This window comes from Lampris incognitus, chromosome 7, assembly GCF_029633865.1.
Source record: "Lampris incognitus isolate fLamInc1 chromosome 7, fLamInc1.hap2, whole genome shotgun sequence".
Lineage (NCBI taxonomy): Eukaryota > Metazoa > Chordata > Actinopteri > Lampriformes > Lampridae > Lampris > Lampris incognitus.
In genome coordinates this window covers 65,800,473-65,827,222 of record NC_079217.1, presented here as the reverse complement: position 1 = coordinate 65,827,222, position 26,750 = coordinate 65,800,473, and the positions used below count along the sequence as shown (strand labels likewise).

Genomic DNA, 26,750 nt, shown 5'->3' with positions numbered 1-26,750 from the left:
GGTTGCTGGTCATATTATGATGTTTACTAGTCCTATTATGTTTACTAGTCCTTTTATGAAGGTTGCTGGTCATGTTATGATGTTTACTAGTCCTTTTATGAAGGTTGCTGGTCATGTTATGATGTTTACTAGTCCTATGATGGTATTTATTAGATATTTCGTTATTTACTTGCCCTGTTGTGCCATGTAGTAGTTTCACATTTCCTGGATGAATGATATTTCCTCATCACATCACGCTCCAGATGAGCTGACATATTACACATAGAACCTTTAAAATTTCAAGCACCCGTCACTCCATGAGCCCCCAGGGAATGTCGTAGGACCGAGCCGTGTCAGCCGGAGCGGTCGCATGACTCGGCCTCAGGTTCCAGAAACCTCGGATCCGACAGTCTCCACAATTTCTGCAGCTTTTCCTCACAGTGTGTTGGCACCTCTACGATCAGCTGTCCATCGCCATGACGACAAAGTTAACAAGCTTGTCTCCAGGGCCGAGCTCGACCGTGAGTCACGAGGTTGGCCGACGTGGTCGTAGGCACAGCGGTGTTTTCAGGCGGAGACGTTGACGTCTCGCAGAGCGACAGGAGGCGTGGTGGCGGCGCTGGGTTGGGGTTGTGGAGACTGTGGGGAGGGGGGCAGCACCGCCGGGGCGGGGCCACTCTGGAAGAGGATCTGCTGTAAGGTGCGTCTCAGGTTGGGGTGGAGGCGGCCGTGCGTCTGGTAGAATATCTCCACGGCGACACACTTCATCACCCCGGCAACCAGCTCCTCGTAGAGAGGCACAGTGTACATCCTTGACGTCTGCGGACAGAGAACATACCGACTAAACAAACACACAGGCTGGAGAGCTGTTCTACAGGGGTGGGACGGTACCGGGCCGAAGTCCGAACCGTTCGATACGGTCTTCACGGCTCGCGGCGCTCCCCATTTCGCCACATCGCGTGTCATTAACGCCGGAACGACCGGGATTTCACTCCTACCTAAAACGACCAAGGGCGGTCAAAATGACTGCTGTGGTTTTAAACTCTATATTGTGTCAAGATAAATACCCAGCTGAGATATTACTGCATCACACGTGTTAGTGTGTCTGTTATGAAACTAGCTGACACCAACATTAACATGTTAACAACTTTAACACTATTTTTAAACAATTTAAACCTCAGAGAGACGTGGTGGAACTGGAATAGCAGAACAGAAAGAGTGAAAACATTACCTGAAGAACAAAACGGAAAACACAACCTGCTGATCTACCACACGCAACAAGGCCTGTAACACGTGACACGTATAACAACAACTGAAGGAAATGATGCGACCAACACGTCATAAATACTGACGTGACGCACACAATGACGCACAAGTTACAGGCCGTCATGTTGACCACGAGACGTATCAAACCACGAGACGTATCGAACCACGAGACGTATCGAACCACGAGACGTATCGAACCACGAGACGTATCGAAACACGAGACGTATTGAACCACGAGACGTATTGAACCACGAGACGTATCGAACCACAAGACGTATTGAACCACGAGACGTATCGAAACACAAGACGTATTGAACCACGAGACGTATTGAACCACGAGACGTATTGAACCACGAGACGTATCAAAACACGAGACGTATTGAACCACAAGACGTATTGAACCACAAGACGTATTGAACCACAAGACGTATCGAAACACGAGACGTATCAAACCACGAGACGTATCAAACCACGAGACGTATCAAACCACGAGACGTATCGAACCACGAGACGTATCGAACCACGAGACGTATCGAACCACGAGACGTATCGAAACACGAGACGTATTGAACCACGAGACGTATTGAACCACGAGACGTATCGAACCACAAGACGTATTGAACCACGAGACGTATCGAAACACAAGACGTATTGAACCACGAGACGTATTGAACCACGAGACGTATTGAACCACGAGACGTATCAAAACACGAGACGTATTGAACCACAAGACGTATTGAACCACAAGACGTATTGAACCACGAGACGTATTGAACCACAAGACGTATCGAAACACGAGACGTATTGAACCACAAGACGTATCGAACCACGAGACGTATCGAACCACGAGACGTATTGAACGTATTGAACCACGAGACGTATTGAACCACGAGACGTATTGAACCACGAGACGTATTGAACCACGAGACGTATTGAACCACAAGACGTATCGAACCACGAGACGTATTGAACGTATTGAACCACGAGACGTATTGAACCACGAGACGTATTGAACCACGAGACGTATTGAACCACGAGACGTATTGAACCACAAGACGTATTGAACCACAAGACGTATTGAACCACAAGACGTATCGAAACACAAGACGTATTGAACCACAAGACGTATTGAACCACAAGACGTATTGAACCACGAGACGTATTGAACCACGAGACGTATTGAACCACGAGACGTATCGAACCACAAGACGTATCGAACCACAAGACGTATTGAACCACGAGACGTATTGAACCACAAGACGTATTGAACCACAAGACGTATCGAACCACAAGACGTATCGAACCACGAGGTTTGTGAATCGTGCCACCCCTAGTGTGTTATGTCTGTGTTCTATGTGTTTCATGTGTTCCGTGTGCTCTGTGTTCCGTGTGTTCTATGTGTTCTGAGTTCTATGTGTTCTGTGTGTTCTGTGTTCTATGTGTTCCGTGTGTTCGGTGTGTTCTGTGTTCTATGTGTTCCATGTGTTCGGTGTGTTCTATGTGTTCTGAGTTCTATGTGTTCTGTGTGTTCTGTGTTCTATGTGTCCAATGTGTTCGGTGTGTTCTGTGTTCTATGTTCTATGTGTTCTGAGTTCTATGTGTTCTGTGTGTTCTGTGTTCTATGTGTTCTATGTGTTCTGTGTGTTCTGTGTTCTATGTGTTCCATGTGTTCGGTGTGTTCTGAGTTCTATGTGTCCCATGTGTTCGGTGTGTTCTGAGTTCTATGTGTTCTGTGTTCTATGTGTCCCATGTGTTCGGTGTGTTCTGTGTTCTATGTTCTATGTGTTCTGAGTTCTATGTGTTCTGTGTATTCTGTGTTCTATGTGTCCCATGTGTTCGGTGTGTTCTGTGTTCTATGTGTCCCATGTGTTCGGTGTGTTCTATGTGTTCTATGTGTTCTGTGTGTTCTATGTGTTCTGTGTTCTATGTGTTCCATGTGTTCGGTGTGTTCTGTGTTCTATGTTTTCTGTGTGTTCTGTGTTCTATGTGTTCTATGTGTTCTGTGTGTTCTGTGTTCTATGTGTTCTGTGTGTTCTATGTGTTCCATGTGTTCGGTGTGTTCTGAGTTCTATGTGTTCTGTGTGTTCTGTGTTCTATGTGTTCGGTGTGTTCTGAGTTCTATGTGTTCTGGGTTCTATGTGCTCCATGTGTTCGGTGTGTTCTGTGTTCTATGTGTTCTGTGTGTTCTGTGTTCTATGTGTTCTATGTGTTCTGTGTGTTCTGTGTTCTATGTGTTCCATGTGTTCGGTGTGTTCTGAGTTCTATGTGTCCCATGTGTTCGGTGTGTTCCATGTGTTCGGTGTGTTCTGAGTTCTATGTGTTCTGTGTTCTATGTGTTCTGTGTGTTCTGTGTTCTATGTGTTCTGTGTTCTATGTGTTCTGTGTATTCTGTGTTCTATGTGTCCCATGTGTTCGGTGTGTTCTGTGTTCTATGTGTCCCATGTGTTCGGTGTGTTCTATGTGTTCTATGTGTTCTGTGTGTTCTATGTGTTCCATGTGTTCTATGTGTTCCATGTGTTCGGTGTGTTCTGTGTTCTATGTTTTCTGTGTGTTCTGTGTTCTATGTGTTCTATGTGTTCTGTGTGTTCTGTGTTCTATGTGTTCTGTGTGTTCTATGTGTTCCATGTGTTCGGTGTGTTCTGAGTTCTATGTGTTCTGTGTGTTCTGTGTTCTATGTGTTCGGTGTGTTCTGAGTTCTATGTGTTCTGGGTTCTATGTGCTCCATGTGTTCGGTGTGTTCTGTGTTCTATGTGTTCTGTGTGTTCTGTGTTCTATGTGTTCTATGTGTTCTGTGTGTTCTGTGTTCTATGTCTTCCATGTGTTCGGTGTGTTCTGAGTTCTATGTGTCCCATGTGTTCGGTGTGTTCCATGTGTTCGGTGTGTTCTGAGTTCTATGTGTTCTGTGTTCTATGTGTTCTGTGTGTTCTGTGTTCTATGTGTTCTGTGTTCTATGTGTTCTGTGTGTTCTGTGTTCTATGTGTTCCATGTGTTCGGTGTGTTCTGTGTTCTATGTTCTATGTGTTCTATGTGTTCTGTGTGTTCTGTTTATGAGGTTGCAGAAGAAATGGAGACAACTTTTGAAGAGAGGCTCACTCTGATGATGACGACGTGTTGAACTAACACTCTCTCTCTTCCTGTCTCTCTTCCTGTCTGCCTGTCTGTCTGTCTGTCTGTCTGTCTGTCTGCCTGCTTTGTATATTAAGCGGTCTCATGTACCACTTCCTCACCATCCTTTTTGGCACTGCTTTGGACACAAAAGAACTCTTGTCTCTGTTGATTCTTCTTCATGAAATCTTCTTTGTGTGCCAGATCTCATGGGAAAGATAAAGCCCACCTTCATCCTGGCTGCCTGTCTACACATACATGTCTGTTCCCTGCTGTCACCGCTCTGGAAGCACCTCTATTTCCACACTTATCCCCCCCCCTCCCCCTTGTTCTCTCCAATTGTACTTGGCCAATTACCCCACTCTTCCGAGCCGTCCCGGGCTCTCCTCCACCCCCTCTGCCGATCCGGGGAGGGCTGTGGACTACCACATGTCTCCACTGACACACGTGGAGTCGCCAGCCGCTTCTTTTCACCTGACAGGGAGGAGTTTCACCAGGGGGACGTAGCGCGTGGCAGGGTCACGCTATTCCTCCCAGTTCCCCCTCCCCCCTGAACAGACGCCCCGACCGACCAGAGGAGGCGCTAGTGCAGCAACCAGGACACATACCCACATCCGGCTTCCCACCCGCAGACACGGCCAATTGTGTCTGTAGGGACGCCCGACCAAGCTCGGGGTAACGCGGGGATTTGAACCGGCGATCCCTGTGTTGGTAGGCAATGAAATAGACCGCTACGCTACCCGGACGCCCCCTTCCTCACTAACTCTATAAATCATTTCGGCTTTGAATGTTAAACATGTTCACATCATGCCAGCCGACATCTGATGACGAGATCCTATCCCATTGCTGTGGCGGTGACCTTTGACCTCTTCACTACCGGACATTAATGAGGTTGTTTAAACATATTCTACCTGTTGGTTTATTGACCTGAACAGGACCACGATGATCAGATTTAATGTCAGGGAAGTAAGAGAGGTGGATTGGCTTACGTGTTTGTGCAGGAAGCTGCGGACCCGGGGCAGGTCCGGGTAGAAGCTGTTTCGGACCACAATCTGGAGCCAGCGGATCCGGACCTCAGCATTCATCTCATCACAGAGAGAAGAGTAACAGCCTGAGAGACACACCATCACTTCTACAGAGAGATGAACAGACAGAGAGAGACAGACCATCACATCCCACTCTCGCTCTCTCACACACACACACACACACACAAACACACACACAGAGCAAGACAGACACACACACAGACACACACACAGAAACACACACAGACAGGCGGGAAGCCTCAGAGACTCTCTGCAACCATGATGAGGTCAAGGTCCCCAAAGGATGCTGGGTAATGTGATCAGTCCCTGGACATTCCAGTGTTCCTGTGTGACGTAAAGCTGTGCAGAAACCAAAATCCAGCAGGTGAAAATAACCTCTCACAGTTGAAAGACTGTTAAGCCTTCACTTTACCAGCTTTCTGTTGGTGGTATTAATAGTATCAGTATGATAAGAGTATCAGTATGATAGTAGTATCAGTGAAAATACTACTATTAGTAGCAGTAGTTCTAGTGTCTTGATGCTGCTCAGTAATCCAGGGAAGGGAGTCAATTGCTGAATATGGAGCTGCCAGGGAAGAGGAGAAGAGGAAGGCCAGAGGAGGTTTATGGATGTGGTGAGGGAGGACATGCAGGTGGCTGGTGTGACAGAGGAAGACGCAGAAGACAGGAAGAGATGGAAACAGATGATCCGCTGTGGCGCCCCCTAACGGGAGCAGCCGGAAGTAGTAGTAGTAGTAGAGAAGTCAAAGAAGGTTGAATCAGTTCATCTGGACACAACGTTTATTGACAGATACGTTTCATCATCATCTAAGTGACCTCTTCAGTCTCACCTGACTGCAGGTGTCCCCACCCTTATAAACAACACAGTGTCCTCACCTGACTGCAGCTGTCCCACCCTTATAAACGATACAGTGGCATAACGACCCAAACCAATGACCAGTTTCATATGCAAATAGGCGTGACCATTAACCAGAGTTTTAATAGCCATGTGCACTATTCACAGAGGATTGGGGAATAGTTGCAATCACAACATTGTAAGATGGCAGCAGATGTCCTATCCAGGGACACCACCTAGCCACTGGTTCAGATTTGTGGACGGCACCTGGGTTAAAGTTAAATCTCAGGGTGTAGCACATTTCACCACCACATGAACTCTGTGGACTCAACATCAAGTTCACCAGGGAGGATGTGGAACATGACAGGGTAGTCTTCTTACACTGTGAAGTTGCAGTTGGTGATGGGGGACATTTGATTGTTGATGTTTACTGTAAACCAACACATACTGATCAGTACTTAAGGTTTGACTCTCATCATCCACTGCAGCACAAACTAGGAGTCATCAGGACGCTGGACCACCGAGCTGACCACGTCCCCACCAACACAGCAGCCGGGGAAGAGGAGAAATCCCACATTAAACAGGCCCTGGTTAAGTGTGGTTATCCTAACCAGGACAACGTCCAAACAGTGCACCAGTGGATCGAAAAGAGGAAGAGGACAACAGCTGTCTAAGTGTAAACCAGTGGTGATTCTGTATGTGGTGGGAGTGTTGGAACAGTTGAGATGCATATTTTCCAAACACCGCGTCTCAGTTGCTTTCAAACCCCAAAACACGCTGCACCAGAAGTTGGTCCACCCCAAGGATCAGGTCCCCCGGCACAAACAGAGCAATATAGTGTACCTGTTAAGTGCCAGGAGGATTGCCGTGACTTGTACGTTGGGGAAACCAAACAGACGCTGGCCAAGAGGATGACACAACACAGGAGAGCTAACACGTCAGACCAGGACTCCACAGTCTACACCATCAACAGACCAGGACTCCACAGTCTACACCATCTACAGACCAGGACTCCACAGTCTACACCATCTACAGACCAGGACTCCACAGTCTACACCATTAACAGACCAGGACTCCACAGTCTACACCATTAACAGACCAGGACTCCACAGTCTACACCATCTACAGACAACTGGTCACTCTTTCAAGGATGAGGATGTGCACATCCTTGATAGGGAGGAACTCTGGTTTGAACAGGGAGTCAAAGAGTCCATCTATATGAAGAGGGAACCACCATCTCTGAACTGGGGGGGGGGGGCTAAGAGTACATTTGTCGCCATCTTACAATGCTGTGATTGCAACATTCCCCAATATTCTGTGAATAGTACACATGACCATTGTAACTCTAGTTAATGGCCACGCCTATTTGCATATGAAACTGATCGTTGGTTTCGGTCATCATTATACCACTGTATTGTTTATAAGGGTGGGGTACCTGCAGTCAGGTGAGACTGAAGAGGTCACTTAGATGAGTAATGAAATGTTGCTGTCAATAAAGACTGTATCCAGATGAACTGATTCAACTTTCTTTGAAGTAGTTCTAGTGGTTGTACCATTGGTAGTAGCAGAAGTAGTAATATTAGCAGTATTTATTAGCAATGTATTAGGATTGTGTACCATGTGAGAGTGGAGAGCGGTCCAGCATTCGGTCCAGAAACAGAACGGTCTGGAAGGTGCTCCATGAGGAGAGGTCAAAGGTCTCCAAAGCCTGGGGGTTGGGGGGGTCACTGGAGCCCCAGAGGTCACACAGGTTCTGGACAGGGCGAATCAGAACCTCCCCAGCAGACAGATCAGGCTCACACAGTGGAGGTCCACATCCGTTCAGCCAGCGGTCAAACTCCAGACCTGCACACAGGATGTGATGTCATCAGTCTGGGGGTTCTCAATAACTATAAACCAAATGCAAACCTACCTTTCATTTGCAAATTTTTGGGAAGAGTTGTAACTAATCAATTTTCAGCCTATCTTTCCAATAGCAATCTCTTTGAACCAGTTCAATCTGCATTTAGAGCCTATCATTCCACTGAAACTACACTCACAAAAGTGGTGAACAATCTTTTGCAACGCGATGGATTCCAATTCCACATTAGTGCTACTGTTGCTTGATCTTAGCGCAGCTTTTGACACCACTGATCATGGTATATTTTTGGACCGCCTTGAGAATTACCTATGTGCTTCAGGTCTGGCTCTGTCTTGGCTTTAGTCTTGCTTATTTGATAAAACACAGTGTGTCTTCCATGGTAATGTTACATCTGACTTCTCTGCAAGTGAAATATGGTATACCCCTGGGCTCAGTTCTTGGTCCTTTGTTATTCTCCCATTACATCCTTTACATTTCTCCTCTTGGCCATATTATACGGAGCTGTGGAATAAATTTTCACTGCTACGCTGATGATGCCCAGCTGTATGTACCTGTCAAGTCAGATAATCATTCTCATATCAGAAATCGAGAGGCATGCTTATCTGCAGTGAAAAAATTGTCATCTGGCGACCGGGTAGCATAGTGGTCTATTCCGTTGCCTACCAACACGGGGATAGCCAGATCAAATCCCCGTGTTACCTCCGGTTTGGTCGGGCGTCTCTACAGACACACTTGGCCATGTCTGTGGGTGGGAAGCCGGATGTGGGTATGTGTCCTGGTCACTGCAGTAGCATCTCCTCTGGTCGGTCGGGGCGCCTGTTCGGGGGGCGAGGGGACTGGGGGGATAGCGTGATCCTCCCACACACTACGTCTCCCTGGCAAAACTCCTCAGTCAGTTGAAAAGAAGCGGCTGGCAACTCCACATGAATCGGAGGAGACATGTGGTAGTCTGCAGCCCTCCCTGGATCACCAGAGGGGGTGGAGCAGCAACCGGGACAGCTCGGAAGAGTGGGGTAATTGGCCAGATACAATTGGGGAGAAAAATGGGAAAGAAAATTGTCATCTAATTTCTTACTACTTGATTCTGAAAAAAGTGAGATGCTGGTTATCGGCCCTGCAAGACAGTCACCTTTATGACCCAGAAACAGTACCTCTTGACAACTATGTGATCTCCCAGTTACACAGCCAAAAATCTTGTTTTGGTTTTTTCCAATCAATCCCTATCTTTTGAATTTCACTTTAGAGGAATCACCAAAACCTCCTTTTTCCCACCTATGAAACACTGTCAAAATTTGGTCCTTTCTGTCCATGGCTGCTGCTGCTTAGATCTTGATCCATGCTCTTGCTTCATCCAGATTAGATTACTGCAACGTCCTTTTTTCCGGCCTCCCACGCACTAGCACTAAAAACCTTCAGCTGGTTCAAAATGCTGCTCCTAGAATCGGCATGGCCCCCCATTCATGCCAGACCGGACTTTAAAGTGCTACTTTTAACCTATAAAATACATAACGGGCTTGCCCCCTTGTTATTTGTCAGATCTTATACAGCCTTGTGTACTGTTCCGTGCCCTCCGTTCTCAAGGTACAGCCCTCCTCTGTGTCCCTAGAATTAAAAAGAAGTCTGCAGGCTGCAGAGCGCCCCCTTTCTCTGGAAGAATCCCCCAGCCACCATCACAGAATCTGACTCTGTAGACTCTTTCAACTCTAACCTGAAAACCCATCTGTTCTCACTAGCTTTCAACTAGTTGTTTTACTTCTTTGGTAGTTTGACTTCCTTCTGAGCTTTGTCACAGCTACCTTCTTTTGGGAGGCTCTCAGTCTCAATGTAATTGTATCTGTAGGTCTTAGCAGTAATCTCTTGGTTTTGTCCAGCCGATGAGAATGTTCCTAAACTTTCTGAACGCATCGCACCATTCTACTAACCTTCTGTTTGTATCTCTGAGCACGTGTGCCCATGTTGTGTGCCTGCCCCCCTGCCCCGTCTCTCTTGTCTCGCTTTCCAGAACAAATCCTCTACCTTTATGGACTATCTGATGACCATGGACCATCGCCCTCTCTCTCTTTCAGCTGCTTGATGACATCAGAGCCTGTTTATGATGCGTCCTGTTTTCCCACCGTCCTGGAGATTTATACTATCTTTGCACTGTTCACCTTTAAAATCGGTTTTATACATTTGTTTTAGCTACGACAACTCCAGCATCACTCTCATCTAGTCTTCTTTGTCTCAGTGTGAATGCTGTGTCAGTTTGGCTCGCCTCTTGTGTGCATGTGAACTCTGTTCTCTCTGCAGGACTCCACTGAGCAGAGCTGGTTTTGTCCCGTCAGCTCTTGACTGAATCTCTGTGGGGTTCCTGACGTTGTCTCGGATGGTCACAGATTCACTAAATTTCATTCTCTTTACTTTTATTATCCAGCACATTTGAATTTGCTAAATTCCTTCGTCTCATCTCATCATCAGCCGCTTCTCCGGGGTCGGGTCGCGGTGGCAGCAAGCTAAGTAGGGCGCTCCAGACGTCCCTCTCCCCAGCAACGCCCTCCAGCTCCTCCTGGGGGATCCCAAGGTGTTCCCAGGCCAGATTGGACATGTAGTCCCTCCAGCAAGTTCTGGGTCTACCTCGGAGTCTCCTCCCAGTTGGCCGTGCCCGGAAAACCTCCAAAGGAAGGTGCCCAGGAGGCATCCTGATCGGATGCTCGAATTTGCTAAATTTGTAGCATTAACTATGTATTCTAACCTTGCTCTGTGTAATCTGTGATGTTACATGATAATGATTATTATTATTTTCTGCATTTTCTGCATTTGACACCTATTGCATGTCTGTCCATCCTGGAAGAGGGACCCCTCCTCTGCTGCTCTTCCTGAGGTTTCCCCCATGTTTTTTTTTTCCTGATAAGGTTTCTTGTTTCTTCTCATTCGGTTCTAGGGTCCTAGGTTAGAGGGCGCCATATGCCATATACTGTCGTGTTGTACAGCCCTTCGGGACAACCTTGTGAATGCTGGTCAGACAAAAACTTGGCTGACAAACTTGACCAGTGTGTGTGGACAAACTGGTGAGTGTTTCAGGTGCGGCGTGAACGTGTTCCAACACGACAGCAGCACAACCGAGGGTGGCGCTCCTGAAGCGCTGGTATAAATGATGTTCCACCGGTTTAGAAAGACAAGAAACTTTTGACACCGAGCATGTACAGATGCCCATGTCCTCACTGGGAAGTGCCGACACTTTCTGTTGGTATACTGACTGGTTACACCGGGACCAATGAGTTCTGTCATGTCAGTCAGTCAGTCATTCAGTCGGTCAGTCATTCAGTCAGTCATTCGGTCAGTCAGTCAGTCAGTCAGTCAGTCAGTCAGTCAGTCAGTCAGTCAGTCAGTCAGTCAGTCGGTCGGTCGGTCAGTCAGTCAGTCAGTCAGTCAGTCATTCAGTCGGTCAGTCGGTCAGTCATTCAGTCAGTCAGTCATTCAGTCAGTCAGTCGGTCAGTCGGTCTCTCTCTCTCTCTCTCCTCACCTTCTCGTTGGGCTACAGAGGTTTCTTTCAGTTCAGGGAAGAAATCCAGGAAGTAGTCGATCAGATCCTGAGCGATCACGCTGCTGAACTTGAACTCCGAGATATAGGCCTGCAAATACACACACACACACACACACACACACACACACACACACACACACACACACACACACACACACACACACACACACACACAGACCATAAACTCTGACATTAAGGCCTACAAACACAGACATATACTTCCATTTACCATCACAATAGCTGAAGGAGGGGTGTCCGGGTGGTGTGGCGGTCTATTCCGTTGCCTACCAACACGGGGATCGCTTGTTCGAATCCCCGTGTTACCTCTGGCGCAGAGACCAGGACGGCTCAGAAGAGTGGGGTAGTTGGCCAAGTACAATTAGGGAGAAAAAGGGGGGAAAACAACAACAACAAAACACCATCACTGAAGGAGGCTTCGTGTGTGTGTGTGTGTGTGTGTCTCACCCTGAGAAAGCTGTCGAAGCGTCTGGTGTCTCCACAAAGCTGAGAGAGGTAGGACACAAAACAGAAGCCTTTCTCATATGTGAAGAGGTTCATCAGAGAGCTGGGGTTCACACCTGCGAGAGAGCGAGAGAGATGTACACTCATACAGTGAGGAGGTGTGTACACGTTTGAGGTGGTTACAGTGTAAGTGTCGTGTGTAAAGTGTGATGAGTAGTGTGTGTGTGTGTGTGTGTGTGTGTTATTTACCTGGCTCACACCCAATTAACAAGAAGAAAGAAAACCCAATTAAAACAAATGACACCTTTCCATTTATTTACTGAGCAAAATGATCCAACGTTAAATATGTGACTCTGCCTTCAGCAACTGGCGTGACCCCCTTCAGCAGCACTAACGCCAACCAGACGTTCTCGGTGACTGATGATCAGTCCTGCATGTCGGCTCGGGAGGAATTTGGCCTTCTCTTCTCAATATACACCACCTCACTTGGTGCACCACCTCACTTGGTGCAATCATCCGCTCCCATGGTCCCTCATACCGCTGCTATGCTGATGATACCCAGCTCTTCCTACCAGTCCCACCAGGTGACCTCACAGCCTCGGCACGATATCGTCATGCCTTGCTGATATCTCTGCATGGATGAAAGAACACCACCTTCAGCTTAACCTATCTAAGACTGAGCTCCTTGTCATCCCAGCCAGTCCATCCTTACAACAACAGGTCAATATCCAGCTCGGATCAACCCAACTCATGCCCACAAAGTCTGCCCCAAACCTGGGTGTCATGGTTGATGACCAACTAACCTTTAAGGTTCACGTGGCCTCGATTGCTCGGTTGTGCCGATTTGCCCTGTACAACATCAGGGAAATTAGACCCTTCCTGTCTGACTATGCAGCACAACTCCTGGTACTGGCTCTTGTATTATCACACGCTGACTACTACAACTCCTTACTGGCAGGTCTCCCTGCATGCATTTTCATACCTCTGCAAATGATCCAGAACGCGGCGGCAGGTCTGGTCTTCAACCACCCCAGAACAGCACATGTCACTCCGCTGTTCATATCACTCCGCTGTTCATATCCCTCCACTGTTCACATCCCTCCACTGGCTCCCAGTTACTGCCCACATCAAATTCAAAACCTTAATGCTCACTTACAAAACAGCAACTAAAACGGCTCCCGCCTACCTGAACTCCCTCATTCAGGTCTACACTCAGTCCTGATCACTACGCTCTGCCAATGAAAGGTGCCTGGCACTTCTGCCACAACAGGGCCCTAAGTCACTAGCCAGACTCTTCTCTTCTGTAGTTCCCCTGCGGTGGAACGAGTTACCAAACTCCATTCGATCTGCTGAGTCCCTCCCCATCTTTAAGAAGAAGCTAAAGACCCAGCTCTTTCTCCAACATCTCCACACCTGATGGTGTTAATAAAACACAAATTACCCCACTCTTCCGAGCCGTCCCGGTCTCTGCTCCACCCCCTCTGCCAGGCCGGGGAGGGCTGCAGACTACCACATGCTTCCTCCAATACATGTGGAGTCGCCAGCCTCTTCTTTTCACCTGACAATGAGGAGTTTCACCAGGGGGACGTAGCACGGGGGAGGATCACGTTATCCCCCCCCCCCGTCCTTTCCCCCCTAAACAGGCACCCCGACCGGCCAGAGGAGGCACTAGTGCAGCGACCAGGACACATACCCACATCCTGCTTCCCAACTGCAGACACGGACAATTGTGTCTGTAGGGACGCCCGACCAAGCCGGAGTTAACACGGGGATTCGAACCGGTGACCCCTCTGTTGGTAGGCAAGAGAATAGACCGCCATGCCACCCGGACACCCCTGAACCTCATTTTTTGGCACTTAATTGCACTGTTGTCCCCTGACTAGATCCTTGCTTGTGTTGTATTGACTCTTCAGATGTACGTCGCTTTGGATAAAAGCGTCTGCTAAATTAAATTGTAACAGTGCAATAACGATTGCTCATTTGTTGCCATGGCTGCTAACGCTAGCATTGCTAATTCATCTTTGCTCCCCAAGACGAGTCTGACCTCTTCTATCTCGGCGCTGTTTGATCACGGTGGGTCTTCTCAGAGTCTCTCAGATATTACACCTAATTTTTAACAGACCCGAGGCCCGCAGTAATAGAACAGGACCCGACCAGGACTTGACTGACCATATAAAATGTGAATTCTAACATATACGGGTCTTGGGTCCAAGGGTTCCGGTGGATCTGGGACGACCTCTACTCAGCAGCTCAGGTTCTGGATGGTCCCTGCTGGCCATATCCTCTTGCTAGGCTAATGCAGCAGCAGTCTCAGCCTCTCTCCGCTGCATTTCTTTGGTCGTATACTATGGCTCGAATAAATACGGTATAATATCCAAGTCAGCGAAAACCCTGTAAAATGTGTCCTGATTCTCTGCACTCATTTTCTGGGAAACCATTTTCACTGTTGGAAACGTAACTAGTTTGCAATATAAGGTGAAAAGAACAAGGAAGTTTTGTTTTGAGTGGCACCTAGAGCACGTCCCTTAGCTGAGGCACAGGTGGAGACTAGAAATCCAAGCTGAACTTGCCCATAATGACGTTCCTATGTTTGAATGCAGTGTTTGATTTTTACCAAAGATAACGCTTCTCGTTTAAACCAAAAAGTCTTATTTTGGACTCCTCTGTTCACAGAACATTATTTTGGACTCCTCCGTCCACAGAACATTCTTTCAATAGCCTTCTGGTTAATCCATGTGCTTTAGTAAACTTTAGATGGGCAGCCATGACCTTCTTGGAGAGCAGGGGCTTCCTCCTTGCTATCCTGCCTTGCACACTGTTCTTTTCAGTGTTTGCCTGATGGTGGACTCATGAACACTCACCTTAACCAACGCAACAGAGGCCTACAGAGCCTTAGCTGCTACCCTAGGGTTCTTTGTGAAATCCTGGAATATTATGCGCTTTGCTCTTGGTTTGATTTTTGTTGGACAACCACTCATGGGGAGAGTAACAACGGTGTTGAATTTCTTCCATTTGTAGACCATCTGCCCAACAGTGGATTCCTGGAGCCCAAACTCTTCAGAAATAGTTTTGCAAGCTTTTCCGGGCAGAAATCTCCTTTGATCAAGGCATTGCAAACTTCTACAAACCTGTGTGGTGAAGACCAAACTTTGACAGTGAAGTCCCAGGTAATGTTGTTTCAGTAGGGCGGGTTCTGCTAAACTGACACCCGATTGTTACTCCATTGATTGAAACCTCTTACTCCAATTACCCCTTTAAATGAACTGATAATCCTAGAGGATCAAATACCTTCTCCAACAAAGACATTTAACTCTTGGATAATTTTGCTAAATGGATAAATGAAAAAGTACTTTTTTGTGTTATTTGTTTAACTGGGTTCTCTTTAGTAGTCCTAGTTTTAGGACTCAGATTTTAGGTCAAATTTTATGCAGAAATTCAGACAATCTAAAGGGTTCACAAACTCTCTAGCAGCATTGTAGTAGTATGAATGTGTGTGTATGTTTTTTTACCTGGCTCCAACTCGACCTGCAGTTTGCTGACAGGATTGTTGTCTCCTAAGAGGCGCAGCTGTCTGTGAAGAGCGTCCAATCGGAACACAGTTTCCAGACAGGTGAAGGCCTCACCTGAGCGAGGAGATGGCAGATAGGTCACAACAGAGTGTGTGTATGAGTCGATGCTGACTGCACTCTTAGTTTTACTGCAAACCATTTCATGACTTCAAGAATCACTACTAGTACCTTTAATGTCAGGAGCACCACAGAGGTAATGATAATATAGTTTAGGGGTTTTCAAAATGTGAGGCCTGCCTCCCCTGGGGGACGCCAAAGAGTTTCAAAGGAGGTGCAAAAAAAAAGTAGGGAATTACAAGAAATGGTCTGAACCCAGCAGAAAGCCCAGACACTTCGATGATTCCCCCCCCCCTTTTTCTCCCCAGTTGTACCCATCCGATTACCCCACTCTTTCGAGCCGTCCCGGCCGCTGCTCCACCCCCTCTGCTGATCTGGGGAGGGCTGCAGACTACCAGATGCCTCCTCCCATACACGTGGAGTCACCAGCCGCTTCTTTTCACCTGACAGCGAGGAGTTCCTCCAGGGGGACGTAGCGCGTGGGAGGATCATGCTATTCCCCCCAGTTCCACCTCCCCCTGAACAGGCGTCCCGACCAACCAGAGGAGGCGCTAGTGCAGTGACCAGGACACATACCCACATCCAGCTTCCCACACACAGACACGGCCAATTGTCTGTAGGGACGCCTGAACAAGCCGGAGGTAAAACGGGGATTCGAACCGGCGATCCCCGTGTTGGTATGCAACGGAATAGACCGCTACACTACCTGGACACCTCAACCCTTTATTTTAAAACAGAGTGGATTAATTATTATTATTATGCCTTTCATTAAATGGGGGAGGCCGTGGTGACTTGATGCTCTCTGAAGGGACACTCCCGGTCCTACCCACTGAAAACTGCTGGTACAACTGGTACTTCCCCTACGACAGCACACCGACTCTGATAGGCCTCAGTAATACAAGTGTTAATAGCAGTTTTAAGAAGCAGTGGTAGTAAATAGGAGTCGTTTTCCTACCATAGCTCTCAGTAGTAATTCTCCTCTGGGCATAGGTGGCCAGCCCTTCGCTCAGCCACATTTCCTCCCATGTGGCGTTGGTGACGGCGTTGCCAAACCAGCCGTGAGCAATCTCATGAATGACGTCAATCAACAGGAAGTCCCGGCTCTCAAGGATGGAGGCAATGATGAATGTCAGACACGGGTTCTCCATGGCAACGATGGGGAAGGAGGGGGGGAGGAACACAATGTCACACCTGTGTGGGAGGAATCAATCAATGAGTCTACTGATCAGTGCATCCACCAATCAATCAATCTATTGATCAGTGCATTCCTCACTGAGTCTTCTGACTGGTACCTCCATCAGTTGGTCAATAAACAGATCAATACACATCAATCAGTTCATTAATTTAAAGATTTACCAGTGAATCAGTCTATTGATCAATACAGTCTGTTGATAAGTACATACACCAATCAATAAGTCTATTGATCGGTTAGTTCATGGAAATTATTAAGTTTTAGCAGGTTTTCTGTGATTCTTTTCCAAGTACAGAAATATTACCGAGTCAACAGGTGATCAATGAATCCTTGTTAAGAGTCACTAAGACAGCATCCACTTACACACACACACACACACACACACACACACACACACACACACACACACACACACACACACACACACACACACACAAAAACTAGGCAGATAAGGTAGAGGGCTTTTGTTGGATCCCCCCCCCCTCTTTTTTTCTCCTCAATTGTACTTGGCCAATTACCCCACTCTTCTGAGCCGTCCCGGTCTCTGCTCCACCCCCTCTGCTGATCCGGGGAGGGCTGCAGACTACCACATGCCTCCTCCCATACATGTGGAGTCGCCAGCCGCTTCTTTTCACCTGACAGTGAGGAGTTTCACCAGGGGGACGTAGCACGTGGGAGGATCACGCTATTCCCCCCAGTTCCCCTCCCCCCCGAACAGGCACCCAGACCGACCAGAGGAGGCGCTAGTGCAGCGACCATGACACACACCCACATCCGGCTTCCCACCCGCAGACACGGTCCAATTGTGTCTGTAGGGATGCCCGACCAAGCCGGAGGTAACGCGGGGATTCGAATCGGCGACCCCCGTGTTGGTAGGCAACGGAATAGACCACCACGCTACCCGGACGCCCAAATAAGGTAGAGTTTAGACTTCCCCCTGACCGTAGACAGACAGACAGGGTAATGGACAGAGTGAACGGAGCTGCAGACACAGCAACAGTGTTCCTCACATACCTAGTATCACCTCCAGAAAATTAACATCCCTGGCTAATCTAATCTAGTCTGCCCCGAGCCACAAGACCGAGCTCTGTCTTAATGACACCAACGCCAAGGACAAGCAGAGTCCTCCACTGGCTGACACTGGGAGCTGACCAGTACAACCACAGTCTGACGGGGATGAAGTGCCTTGCCAAAGGGCAGGTTGTTGTTGGTGTGAGGGCAACTGACCTCCCCCAGAGGTAGGGCCCAAACAGGTCCTCAGCCACGGCCAACCAGCGTTCCACACTGCTCCCTAGTTTGTTCACTGCACACGGCAGCAGACATGGCTCCGCCCACACCCGGCTCCTGAAAGGGGATTGGAGAAGAGGAGGTTTAGAACAGACTCAAATGACGCAGCATGTCATGTACAGTGGATATAAAGTCTACACACCCCTGCTAAAATGTCAGGCTTTGGTGATGTAAAAAAATGAGATATGATGTCATATAACTTTTTCCACATCTGATGTGAAAATGCAACCGAGGAAATTCGGGTGAAAAACAAACAAACCTTTTACAGAAAAGAACTATTACTTTGTTGAAGCACCTTCTGGTTTTATTACAGCACTGAGTCTTTCTGGGTGAGAGTCTCTCAGCTTGGCACATCTTGACTTGGCAATATTTTCCCAATCTTCCTTGCAAAAACGTTCTAGATCCATCAGATTGTGAGGGCATGTCCTGTGCACAGCCCTCCCTCTTCAGGTCAGTCCACAGATTTTCAACTGGATTCAGGTTCTGGGCCCCAGCTGGTCCTTTTCAAAACCATCTTCTCTTGGTTAAGCCATTCTTTTTGTGGATCTGGATGTGTGCTTTGGCTCGTTGTCGTGCTGAAAGGTGAAATTCCTCTTCAGCTTCATCTTTCTAGTAAACGCCTGACAGTTTTTAGCCAGATTCGACTGGTGTTTGGAGCTCTTCATGATTCCCTCCACCCTGACTAAAGCCTCAGTTCCAGCTGAAGAAAAGCAGCCCCAAAGCCTGATGCTCCACCACCATGCTTCACTGTGGGTCTGCTGTTCTTCTGCTGACGTGCTGTGTTGTTCTAGTACCAAACATACCTTTTGGAATTATGGCCAAAAAGTTCAACCTTGTTCTCATCAGACCAGAACACATTTTTCCACATGGTTTAGGAAGACTGGATGTATCTTTATGCAGCATTTAGCTGGCCTTGGATGGGTTTTTTTCTCGTGTGAAGAGTCTTCTGTCTTGCCACCCTGCCCCATAGCCCAGACATATGAAGAATACAGGAGATTGTTGTCACGTGTAGGGAACAACCAGGACATGGCAGAAGTTCCTGCAGCTCCTTTAACGTTGCTGTAGGCCTCTTGGCAGCCCCCTGACCAGGTTTCTCCTTGTCTTCTCATCCATTTTGGAGGGACGTCCTGTTCTTGGTAATGTCACTGTTGTGCCAGATTTCCTCCACTTGTTGATGAATGTTTTCACTGTGTTCCATGGTAGATCTAATGCCTTGTTGATGATGGTCTTCACTCTGTTCCATGGTGGATCTAATGCCTTGTTGATGATGGTTTTCACTGTGTTCCATGGTGGATCTAATGCCTTGTTGATGATGGTCTTCACTGTGTTCCATGGTAGACCTAGTGCCTTGTTGATGATGGCCTTCACTGTGTTCCATGGTAGATCTAATGCCTTGCTGATGATGGTCTTCACTGTGTTCCATGGTGGATCTAATGCCTTGTTGATGATGGTCTTCACTGTGTTCCATGGTAGATCTAATGCCTTGTTGATGATGGTCTTCACTGTGTTCCATGGTAGATCTAATGCCTTGTTGATGATGGTCTTCACTCTGTTCCATGGTAGACCTAATGCCTTGTTGATGATGGTCTTCACTGTGTTCCATGGTAGATCTAATGCCTTGCTGATGATGGTCTTCACTGTGCTCCATGGTGGATCTAATGCCTTGTTGATGGTGGTCTTCACTGTGTTCCATGGTATATCTAATGCCTTGTTAATGATGGTCTTCACTGTGTTCTATGGTAGATCTAATGCCTTGTTGATGATGGTCTTCACTGTGTTCCATGGTAGATCTAATGCCTTGTTGATGATGGGCTTCACTGTGTTCCAAGGTGGATCTAATGCCTTGTTGATGATGGTCTTCACTGTGTTCCATGGTAGATCTAATGCCTTGCTGATGATGGTCTTCACTGTGTTCCATGGTGGATCTAATGCCTTGTTGATGATGGTCTTCCCTGTGTTCCATGGTGGATCTAATGCCTTGTTGATGATGGTCTTCACTGTGTTCCACGGTATATCTAATGCCTTGTTGATGATGGTCTTCACTGTGTTCCATGGTAGATCTAATGCCTTGTTGATGATCCATACCTTTCAACAATGAGACTCCTTTCATGCTTTGTAAGATATTGGTGACCATGGCTTTTGCAGCTGGATGCAGCCAAGAAGATGTCAGGAAAACCCTACAGGAACAGCTTAACTTTATTTGGGTTAATCACAGTCACTTCCGCTTGGCAGGTGTATGCTAACTACTATCAAACATGAGTTTGAATGCGATTGGTTCATTGTGAACATAGCCACGCCCCCAATTATAAAAGCGTGTACACACTTCTACAACCAGGTTATAGTAAGTTTTGTACTTTTTCTCCCCTAAAATGTTTCTGATTGTTCTTCACTTTAGTTTTATCGGTTCCAACTTCACATTAAAGGTGCAAAAAGTTCTGTCATGGTTTCTCTTGGCTTCATTTTTTTTACATCACAAAATCCTGCCATTTTAGCAGAAACCTGCCATTTTACCAGGGGTGTGTAGCGTGTTTATATCCACTGTATGCTGCCATAGAAACAGGCGATCTGATCTATCAAAGTCAGATCCCAACTCTGACATTCTGTTAGCGAGTATTAATGGGCCGCTGTGTAGTGATCATTAATACTTCCTCCCTGCTTTTACTCTTTAGTCAGAGCTCCTGTATGCTGCCAGCAGTTGGAGGAAACACTAAAAGCCAGGCGGAGCTCTGGGACTCTGTCAGGGTGGATGTGAAATACTGAATACACACCGTGGGCCCACGTCCACATGCTGCAGCTCTCCTGCTACAAGGGCCACCAGGTAAGCCGGGACCGGGAACTCCATGGAGAACTGGAAGACTCGGTCCTGCTGAGAATATGAACTCCGGGAGGCGCTCATCAATACGGTCACTCCGTCTGGAACCTGCAAACCACAACCACAACCACATTGAGACGCCTGCAATCATCATGTGATCTTATCAAGTGATCTGGATAATGAACAACGCCGTCACATCCTTTGGGTTTACAGCTGGTGTTTCTATGTTGTCTGCATTGTGTCCATGTTGTGATCACACCAACAAAACCAGTCGGTGTGACGATGGAATGTCTGTTGTCATGAGAAACACAAATAAAAACAGATATCCACATCTAACTGATGGGCGTTACAACCACTGACATCAAAAACAGGAAGTAGTGTTAAGTTCTTGCATAATCTGGAGCATTTTAACTGCCTTGTTTGTCCACGTTGAGCAGGCGTGGAGTTATTTCCACGCTGAGCGGGTGTGTGGAGTTATTTCCACGCTGGGCGGGTGTGTGGAGTTATTTCCACGCTGGGCGGGCGTGGAGTTATTTCCACGTTGAGTGGGCGTGGAGTTACTTCCACGCTGGGCGGGCGTGGAGTTATTTCCACGTTGAGCGGGTGTGTGGAGTTATTTCCACGCTGGGCGGGTGTGTGGAGTTATTTCCACGCTGAGCCGGTGTGGAGTTATTTCCACGCTGGGCGGGCGTGGAGTTATTTCCACGCTGAGCGGGCGTGGAGTTATTTCCACGTTGAGTGGGCGTGGAGTTACTTCCACGCTGGGCGGGCGTGGAGTTATTTCCACGTTGAGCGGGTGTGGAGTTATTTCCACGCTGGGCGGGCGTGGAGTTATTTCCACGCTGAGCGGGCGTGGAGTTATTTCCACGTTGAGTGGGCGTGGAGTTATTTCCACGCTGGGCGGGTGTGGAGTTATTTCCACGTTGAGCGGGTGTGGAGTTACTTCCACGTTGAGCGGGTGTGGAGTTATTTCCACGTTGAGCGAGCGTGGAGTTACTTCCACGCTGAGCGGGCGTGTGGAGTTATTTCCACGTTGAGCGGGTGTGGAGTTACTTCCACGCTGAGCGGGCGTGTGGAGTTATTTCCACGTTGAGAGGGTGTGGAGTTATTTCCACGCTGGGCGGGTGTGGAGTTATTTCCACGTTGAGCGACCGTGGAGTTATTTCCACGTTGAGCGGGCGTGTGGAGTTATTTCCACGTTGAGCGGGTGTGGAGTTATTTCCACGCTGGGCGGGTGTGGCGTTATTTCCACGTTGAGCGAGCGTGTGGAGTTATTTCCACACTGGGCGGGGGTGGAGTTATTTCCACGCTGGGCGGGTGTGTGGAGTTATTTCCACACTGGGCGGGTGTGTGGAGTTATTTCCACGTTGAGCGGGTGTGGAGTTGTTTCCACGCTGGGCGGGTGTGTGGAGTTATTTCCACACTGGGCGGGCGTGTGGAGTTATTTCCACACTGGGCGGGCGTGTGGAGTTATTTCCACACTGGGCGGGTGTGTGGAGTTGTTTCCACACTGGGCGGGTGTGTGGAGTTATTTCCACACTGGGCGGGGGTGTGGAGTTGTTTCCACACTGGGCGGGTGTGTGGAGTTATTTCCACACTGGGCGGGTGTGTGGAGTTATTTCCACACTGGGCGGGCGTGTGGAGTTATTTCCACGCTGGGCGGGTGTGTGGAGTTATTTCCACACTGGGCGGGTGTGTGGAGTTATTTCCACGTTGAGCGGGTGTGGAGTTATTTCCACGCTGGGCGGGTGTGTGGAGTTATTTCCACACTGGGCGGGTGTGTGGAGTTATTTCCACACTGGGCGGGGGTGGAGTTATTTCCACACTGGGCGGGTGTGTGGAGTTATTTCCACACTGGGCGGGTGTGTGGAGTTATTTCCACACTGGGCGGGGGTGTGGAGTTGTTTCCACACTGGGCGGGGGTGGAGTTATTTCCACGCTGGGCGGGTGTGTGGAGTTATTTCCACACTGGGCGGGGGTGGAGTTATTTCCACACTGGGCGGGGGTGTGGAGTTATTTCCACACCCACTTCATTGATGTGTAACCCCCCCCGCTATGTAGAATGAAAGGGGATCATAAGGCCTGGTTGACAGTGCAGCTGTCAGAAGTCCTTCAGGAACGTGGTAACCCAGCACGGGCGAGGCAGGCGAGTCAGGACTACAGAGTCAGGACTACAGAGTCAGGACTACAGAGTCAGGACTACAGGCTGACTGCTTTCCTTCTGGACAACTGAGAAATAAATGTGTCTCCGTCCTCTGAAAAGCAGAAGCAGAATTTTAGTTGTCCTTGACTTTTTGTTGAACGTGTGTTGCTGCTGTTCTCAGCCAGGTCTCCTTTGTAACTGGTCTCAACGGGACAAACCTGGTTAAATAAAGGCTAAATTTAAAAAAAGATTAAAAAAAAGAATGGGCCCAGTATGGGCCCAGTATGGGTCCAGTATGTGTCCAGTATCGGTCCAGTATGCATCGCACTTGCGTCCAGTGTTGCTCAGTATGGGTCCACTATGGGTCCAGTATGGGTCCACTATGCGTCTACTATCAGTCCCCGATGCGCCCAGTACATGTCCAGTATGGGTCCAGTATGGGTCTACTCTGAGTCCACGATGCACCCAGTGTATATCCAGGATGTGTCCATTATGGGTCAGTATGGGTCCACTATGGGTCCAGTATGGGTTAGTATGGGTCCAGTATGGGTTAGTATGAGTCCACTATGGGACCAGTATACGTCCATTACGGGTCCCTCATGGGTCCAGTATGTATCTACTCTGAGTCCACGATTCACCCAGTGTATATCCAGGATGTGTCCATTATGGGTCAGTATGGGTCCACTATGGGTCCAGTATGGGTTAGTATGGGTCCAGTATGGGTTAGTATGAGTCCACTATGGGACCAGTATACGTCCATTACGGGTCCCTCATGGGTCCAGTATGTGTCTACTCTGAGTCCACGATGCGCCCAGTGTATGTCCAGTATGGGTCCACTATGGGTCCAGTATGGGTCCAGTATGTGTCCAGTATGGGTTAGTATGGGTCCACCATGGGTCCAGTATGGGTTAGTATGAGGCCACTATGGGTCCAGTATGGGTCCCGTATGGGTCCCGTATGTGTCTACTCGGAATCCACGATGCGCCCAGTGTATGTCCAGTATGGGTCCACTAAGGGCCCAGTGTGGGTCCAGTATGTGTCCAGTATGGGTTAGTTTGGGTCTAGTATGGGTTAGTATGGGTCCAGTATGGGTCCAGTATGTGTCCAGTATGGGTTAGTTTGGGTCCAGTATGGGTTAGTTTGGGTCCAGTATGGGTTAGTATGGGTCCAGTATGTGTCCAGTATGGGTACAGTATGCGTCCAGTATGGGTTAGTAGGAGTCAAGTATGGGTCCAGTAAGGGTTAGTATGTGTCCAGTATGGGTCCAGTATGGGTCCAGTATGTGTCTACTCTGAATCCACGATGTGCCCAGTGTATGTCCAGTATGGGTTAGTTTGGGTCCAGTATGTGTCTAGTATGGGTCCCGTATGGTTCCAGTATGGGTCCAGTATGGGTCCAGTATGAGTCCAGTATGGGTCCCGTATGGTTCCAGTTTGAGTCCAGTATGGTTCCAGTATGTGTCCAGTATAGGTTAGTATGAGTCCAGTATGGGTCCCGTATGTGTCCAGTATGAGTCCAGTATGAGTCCAGTATGTGTCCAGTATGGGTCCAGTATGAGTCCAGTATGGGTGCCGTATGTGTCCAGTATGGTTCCAGTATGAGTCCAGTATAGGTTAGTATGAGTCCAGTATGGGTCCCGTATGGTTCCAGTATGAGTCCAGTATGGGTCCAGTATGGGTCCCGTATGTGTCCAGTATATGTCCAGTATGGGTCCAGTATGTGTCCAGTATGTGTCCAGTATGGGTCCAGTATGTGTCCAGTATGGGTCCAGTATGAGTCCAGTATGTGTCCAGTATGTGTCCAGTATGTGTCCAGTATGAGTCCAGTATGGTTCCAGTATGGGTCCCGTATGTGTCCAGTATGGGTCCAGTATGGGTCCAGTATGAGTCCAGTATGTGTCCAGTATGGGTCCCGTATGGGTCCAGTATGAGTCCAGTATGGGTCCCGTATGTGTCCAGTATGGGTCCCGTATGAGTCCAGTATGGGTCCAGTATGGGTCCAGTATGAGTCCAGTATGTGTCCAGTATGGGTCCAGTATGAGTCCAGTATGGGTCCAGTATGGTTCCAGTATGGGTCCCATATGTGTCCAGTATGGGTCCAGTATGGGTCCAGTATGTGTCCAGTATGGGTCCAGTATGGTTCCAGTATGAGTCCAGTATGAGTCCAGTATGGGTCCAGTATGTGTCCAGTATGTGTCCAGTATGGGTCCAGTATGGTTCCAGTATGAGTCCAGTATGGTTCCAGTATGAGTCCAGTATGGGTCCAGTATGTGTCCAGTATGAGTCCAGTATGGGTGCCGTATGTGGCGGAGCAGCGGGTGCAGTGACACTCACCCTGACGGTGGCGCTGTAGGTGCTCTTCACAGCAGGCGTGTCGAAGCAGGGGAAGAAGGAGCGGTTACACACCGAGTGACCCTGAGTGAAGACCAACGGCCGAGTCCGTCCACACGTCAGCTCAGCATCTAACCACCACATCTAACACACACACACACACACACACACACACACACACACACACACACACACACACACATATCATAAGTACACACATCACGGACACACACACATCACGGACACACACATCACGGACACACACATATTATGGATACAAACACGTCATAAATATACAAATCTAACACACGTGTTACGCACAACATACACACACACACAGACGTCACAGATACACACACATTATATACACACACACACACACACACACGGGGAGACACGATGATGATGATGATGATGATGATGATGATGATGATAGTCATTTTCTATTCCTCCACCACACACACACACACACACAGACACACACACGCCCACTCACCGCGGGTCCGTCCGTGCTGGTGAAGCGGACGGTGATCTGGAAAGACCGGTTCGGATCCAGCAGGGCCGCCGGCAGCGTGACGTTCAGGGACGAGCCGTAGTCGCTGAACGGGTCCACTCGATAGGTCAGCGACATGACGGGGCCGTCCTGCTCGGACGCGGACCCCGACCCGGACCCGGACCGTACCCGGCAGTCGACGGAGTGGATAAGGAGGGACGGGTGCGTGTCCAGGACCAGAGTCTGGAGTCCGGACCGTAGCGGAACCAGGTCCAGCACCTGCCAACCCGTCACCTCCTTCACGGCGAAGTTCAGCCGCAGGTCCAGGTGGAAGTGGCTCAGCTGAAAGCAGTGGAAGTTGGACGCCGAGGCCACGTCGACCAGGTGACACCGGGACCGGAACCGGAATCCGCCGGGGAGCGGCGGCGCTCTGCGGCAGCAGCACAGCGCCGCGGGTCGCTGTTGGGACTCTGCCATAACGGACTCCCGGTTTAAAATCCGATCCGGAGCCCGAGTTCGGCTCCCCTTTAAGCGGGTCCGTCCCGTTGAAAGCACGAGGCTCAGATGAGAAGTGGGACGAGCTCAGAACAAAGTCTATGTAAAATCCATCGGGACGGGGGAAGTAGACGGACGTTCGGCTCCTCCAGGTTCGAGTTTTCTGTTCTAGAGAGAATATAAAGGTACGTGTTGACACACCACGACCCGGACCCGGACCCGGACCCACCACGGCGACAAGAAAGACTTGAAGTGAAGGAAGGACCGTCTCTGGACGCCCTGCACAAAACAGGA

At 48.7% G+C, this 26,750-nt stretch overlaps 1 protein-coding gene across 1 annotated transcript; it reads right to left on the bottom strand.

Annotated features, from left to right (window-relative positions):
• Positions 1–521: 521 nt before the first annotated feature.
• On the bottom strand, positions 522–26,750 carry rnpepl1 (arginyl aminopeptidase like 1). The gene is made up of 11 exons (XM_056283287.1): positions 25,965–26,750; positions 25,472–25,612; positions 20,952–21,103; positions 18,124–18,240; positions 16,660–16,895; positions 15,588–15,701; positions 12,082–12,194; positions 11,596–11,704; positions 7,849–8,076; positions 5,340–5,482; positions 522–798 (listed from the first exon to the last, which is right to left on the bottom strand). The coding sequence occupies exons 1-11, from the start codon at positions 26,436–26,438 to the stop codon at positions 547–549; spliced, it is 2,079 nt and encodes a 692-aa protein (XP_056139262.1). The 5' UTR covers positions 26,439–26,750; the 3' UTR covers positions 522–546.

Excerpts from the sequence above, each read along its gene's own strand:
- rnpepl1 (XM_056283287.1), bottom strand. The coding sequence starts at position 26,438 with ATGGCAGAGTCCCAACAGCGACCCGCGGCGCTGTGCTGCTGCCGCAGA. Across the intron at positions 25,613-25,964 it reads CCAGCACGGACGGACCCGCG|ATGTGGTGGTTAGATGCTGA; the intron begins GTGAGTGGGCGT and ends TGTGTGTGTTAG. Across the intron at positions 5,483-7,848 it reads CCGCTCTCCACTCTCACATG|AAGTGATGGTGTGTCTCTCA; the intron begins GTACACAATCCT and ends ATCTCTCTGTAG.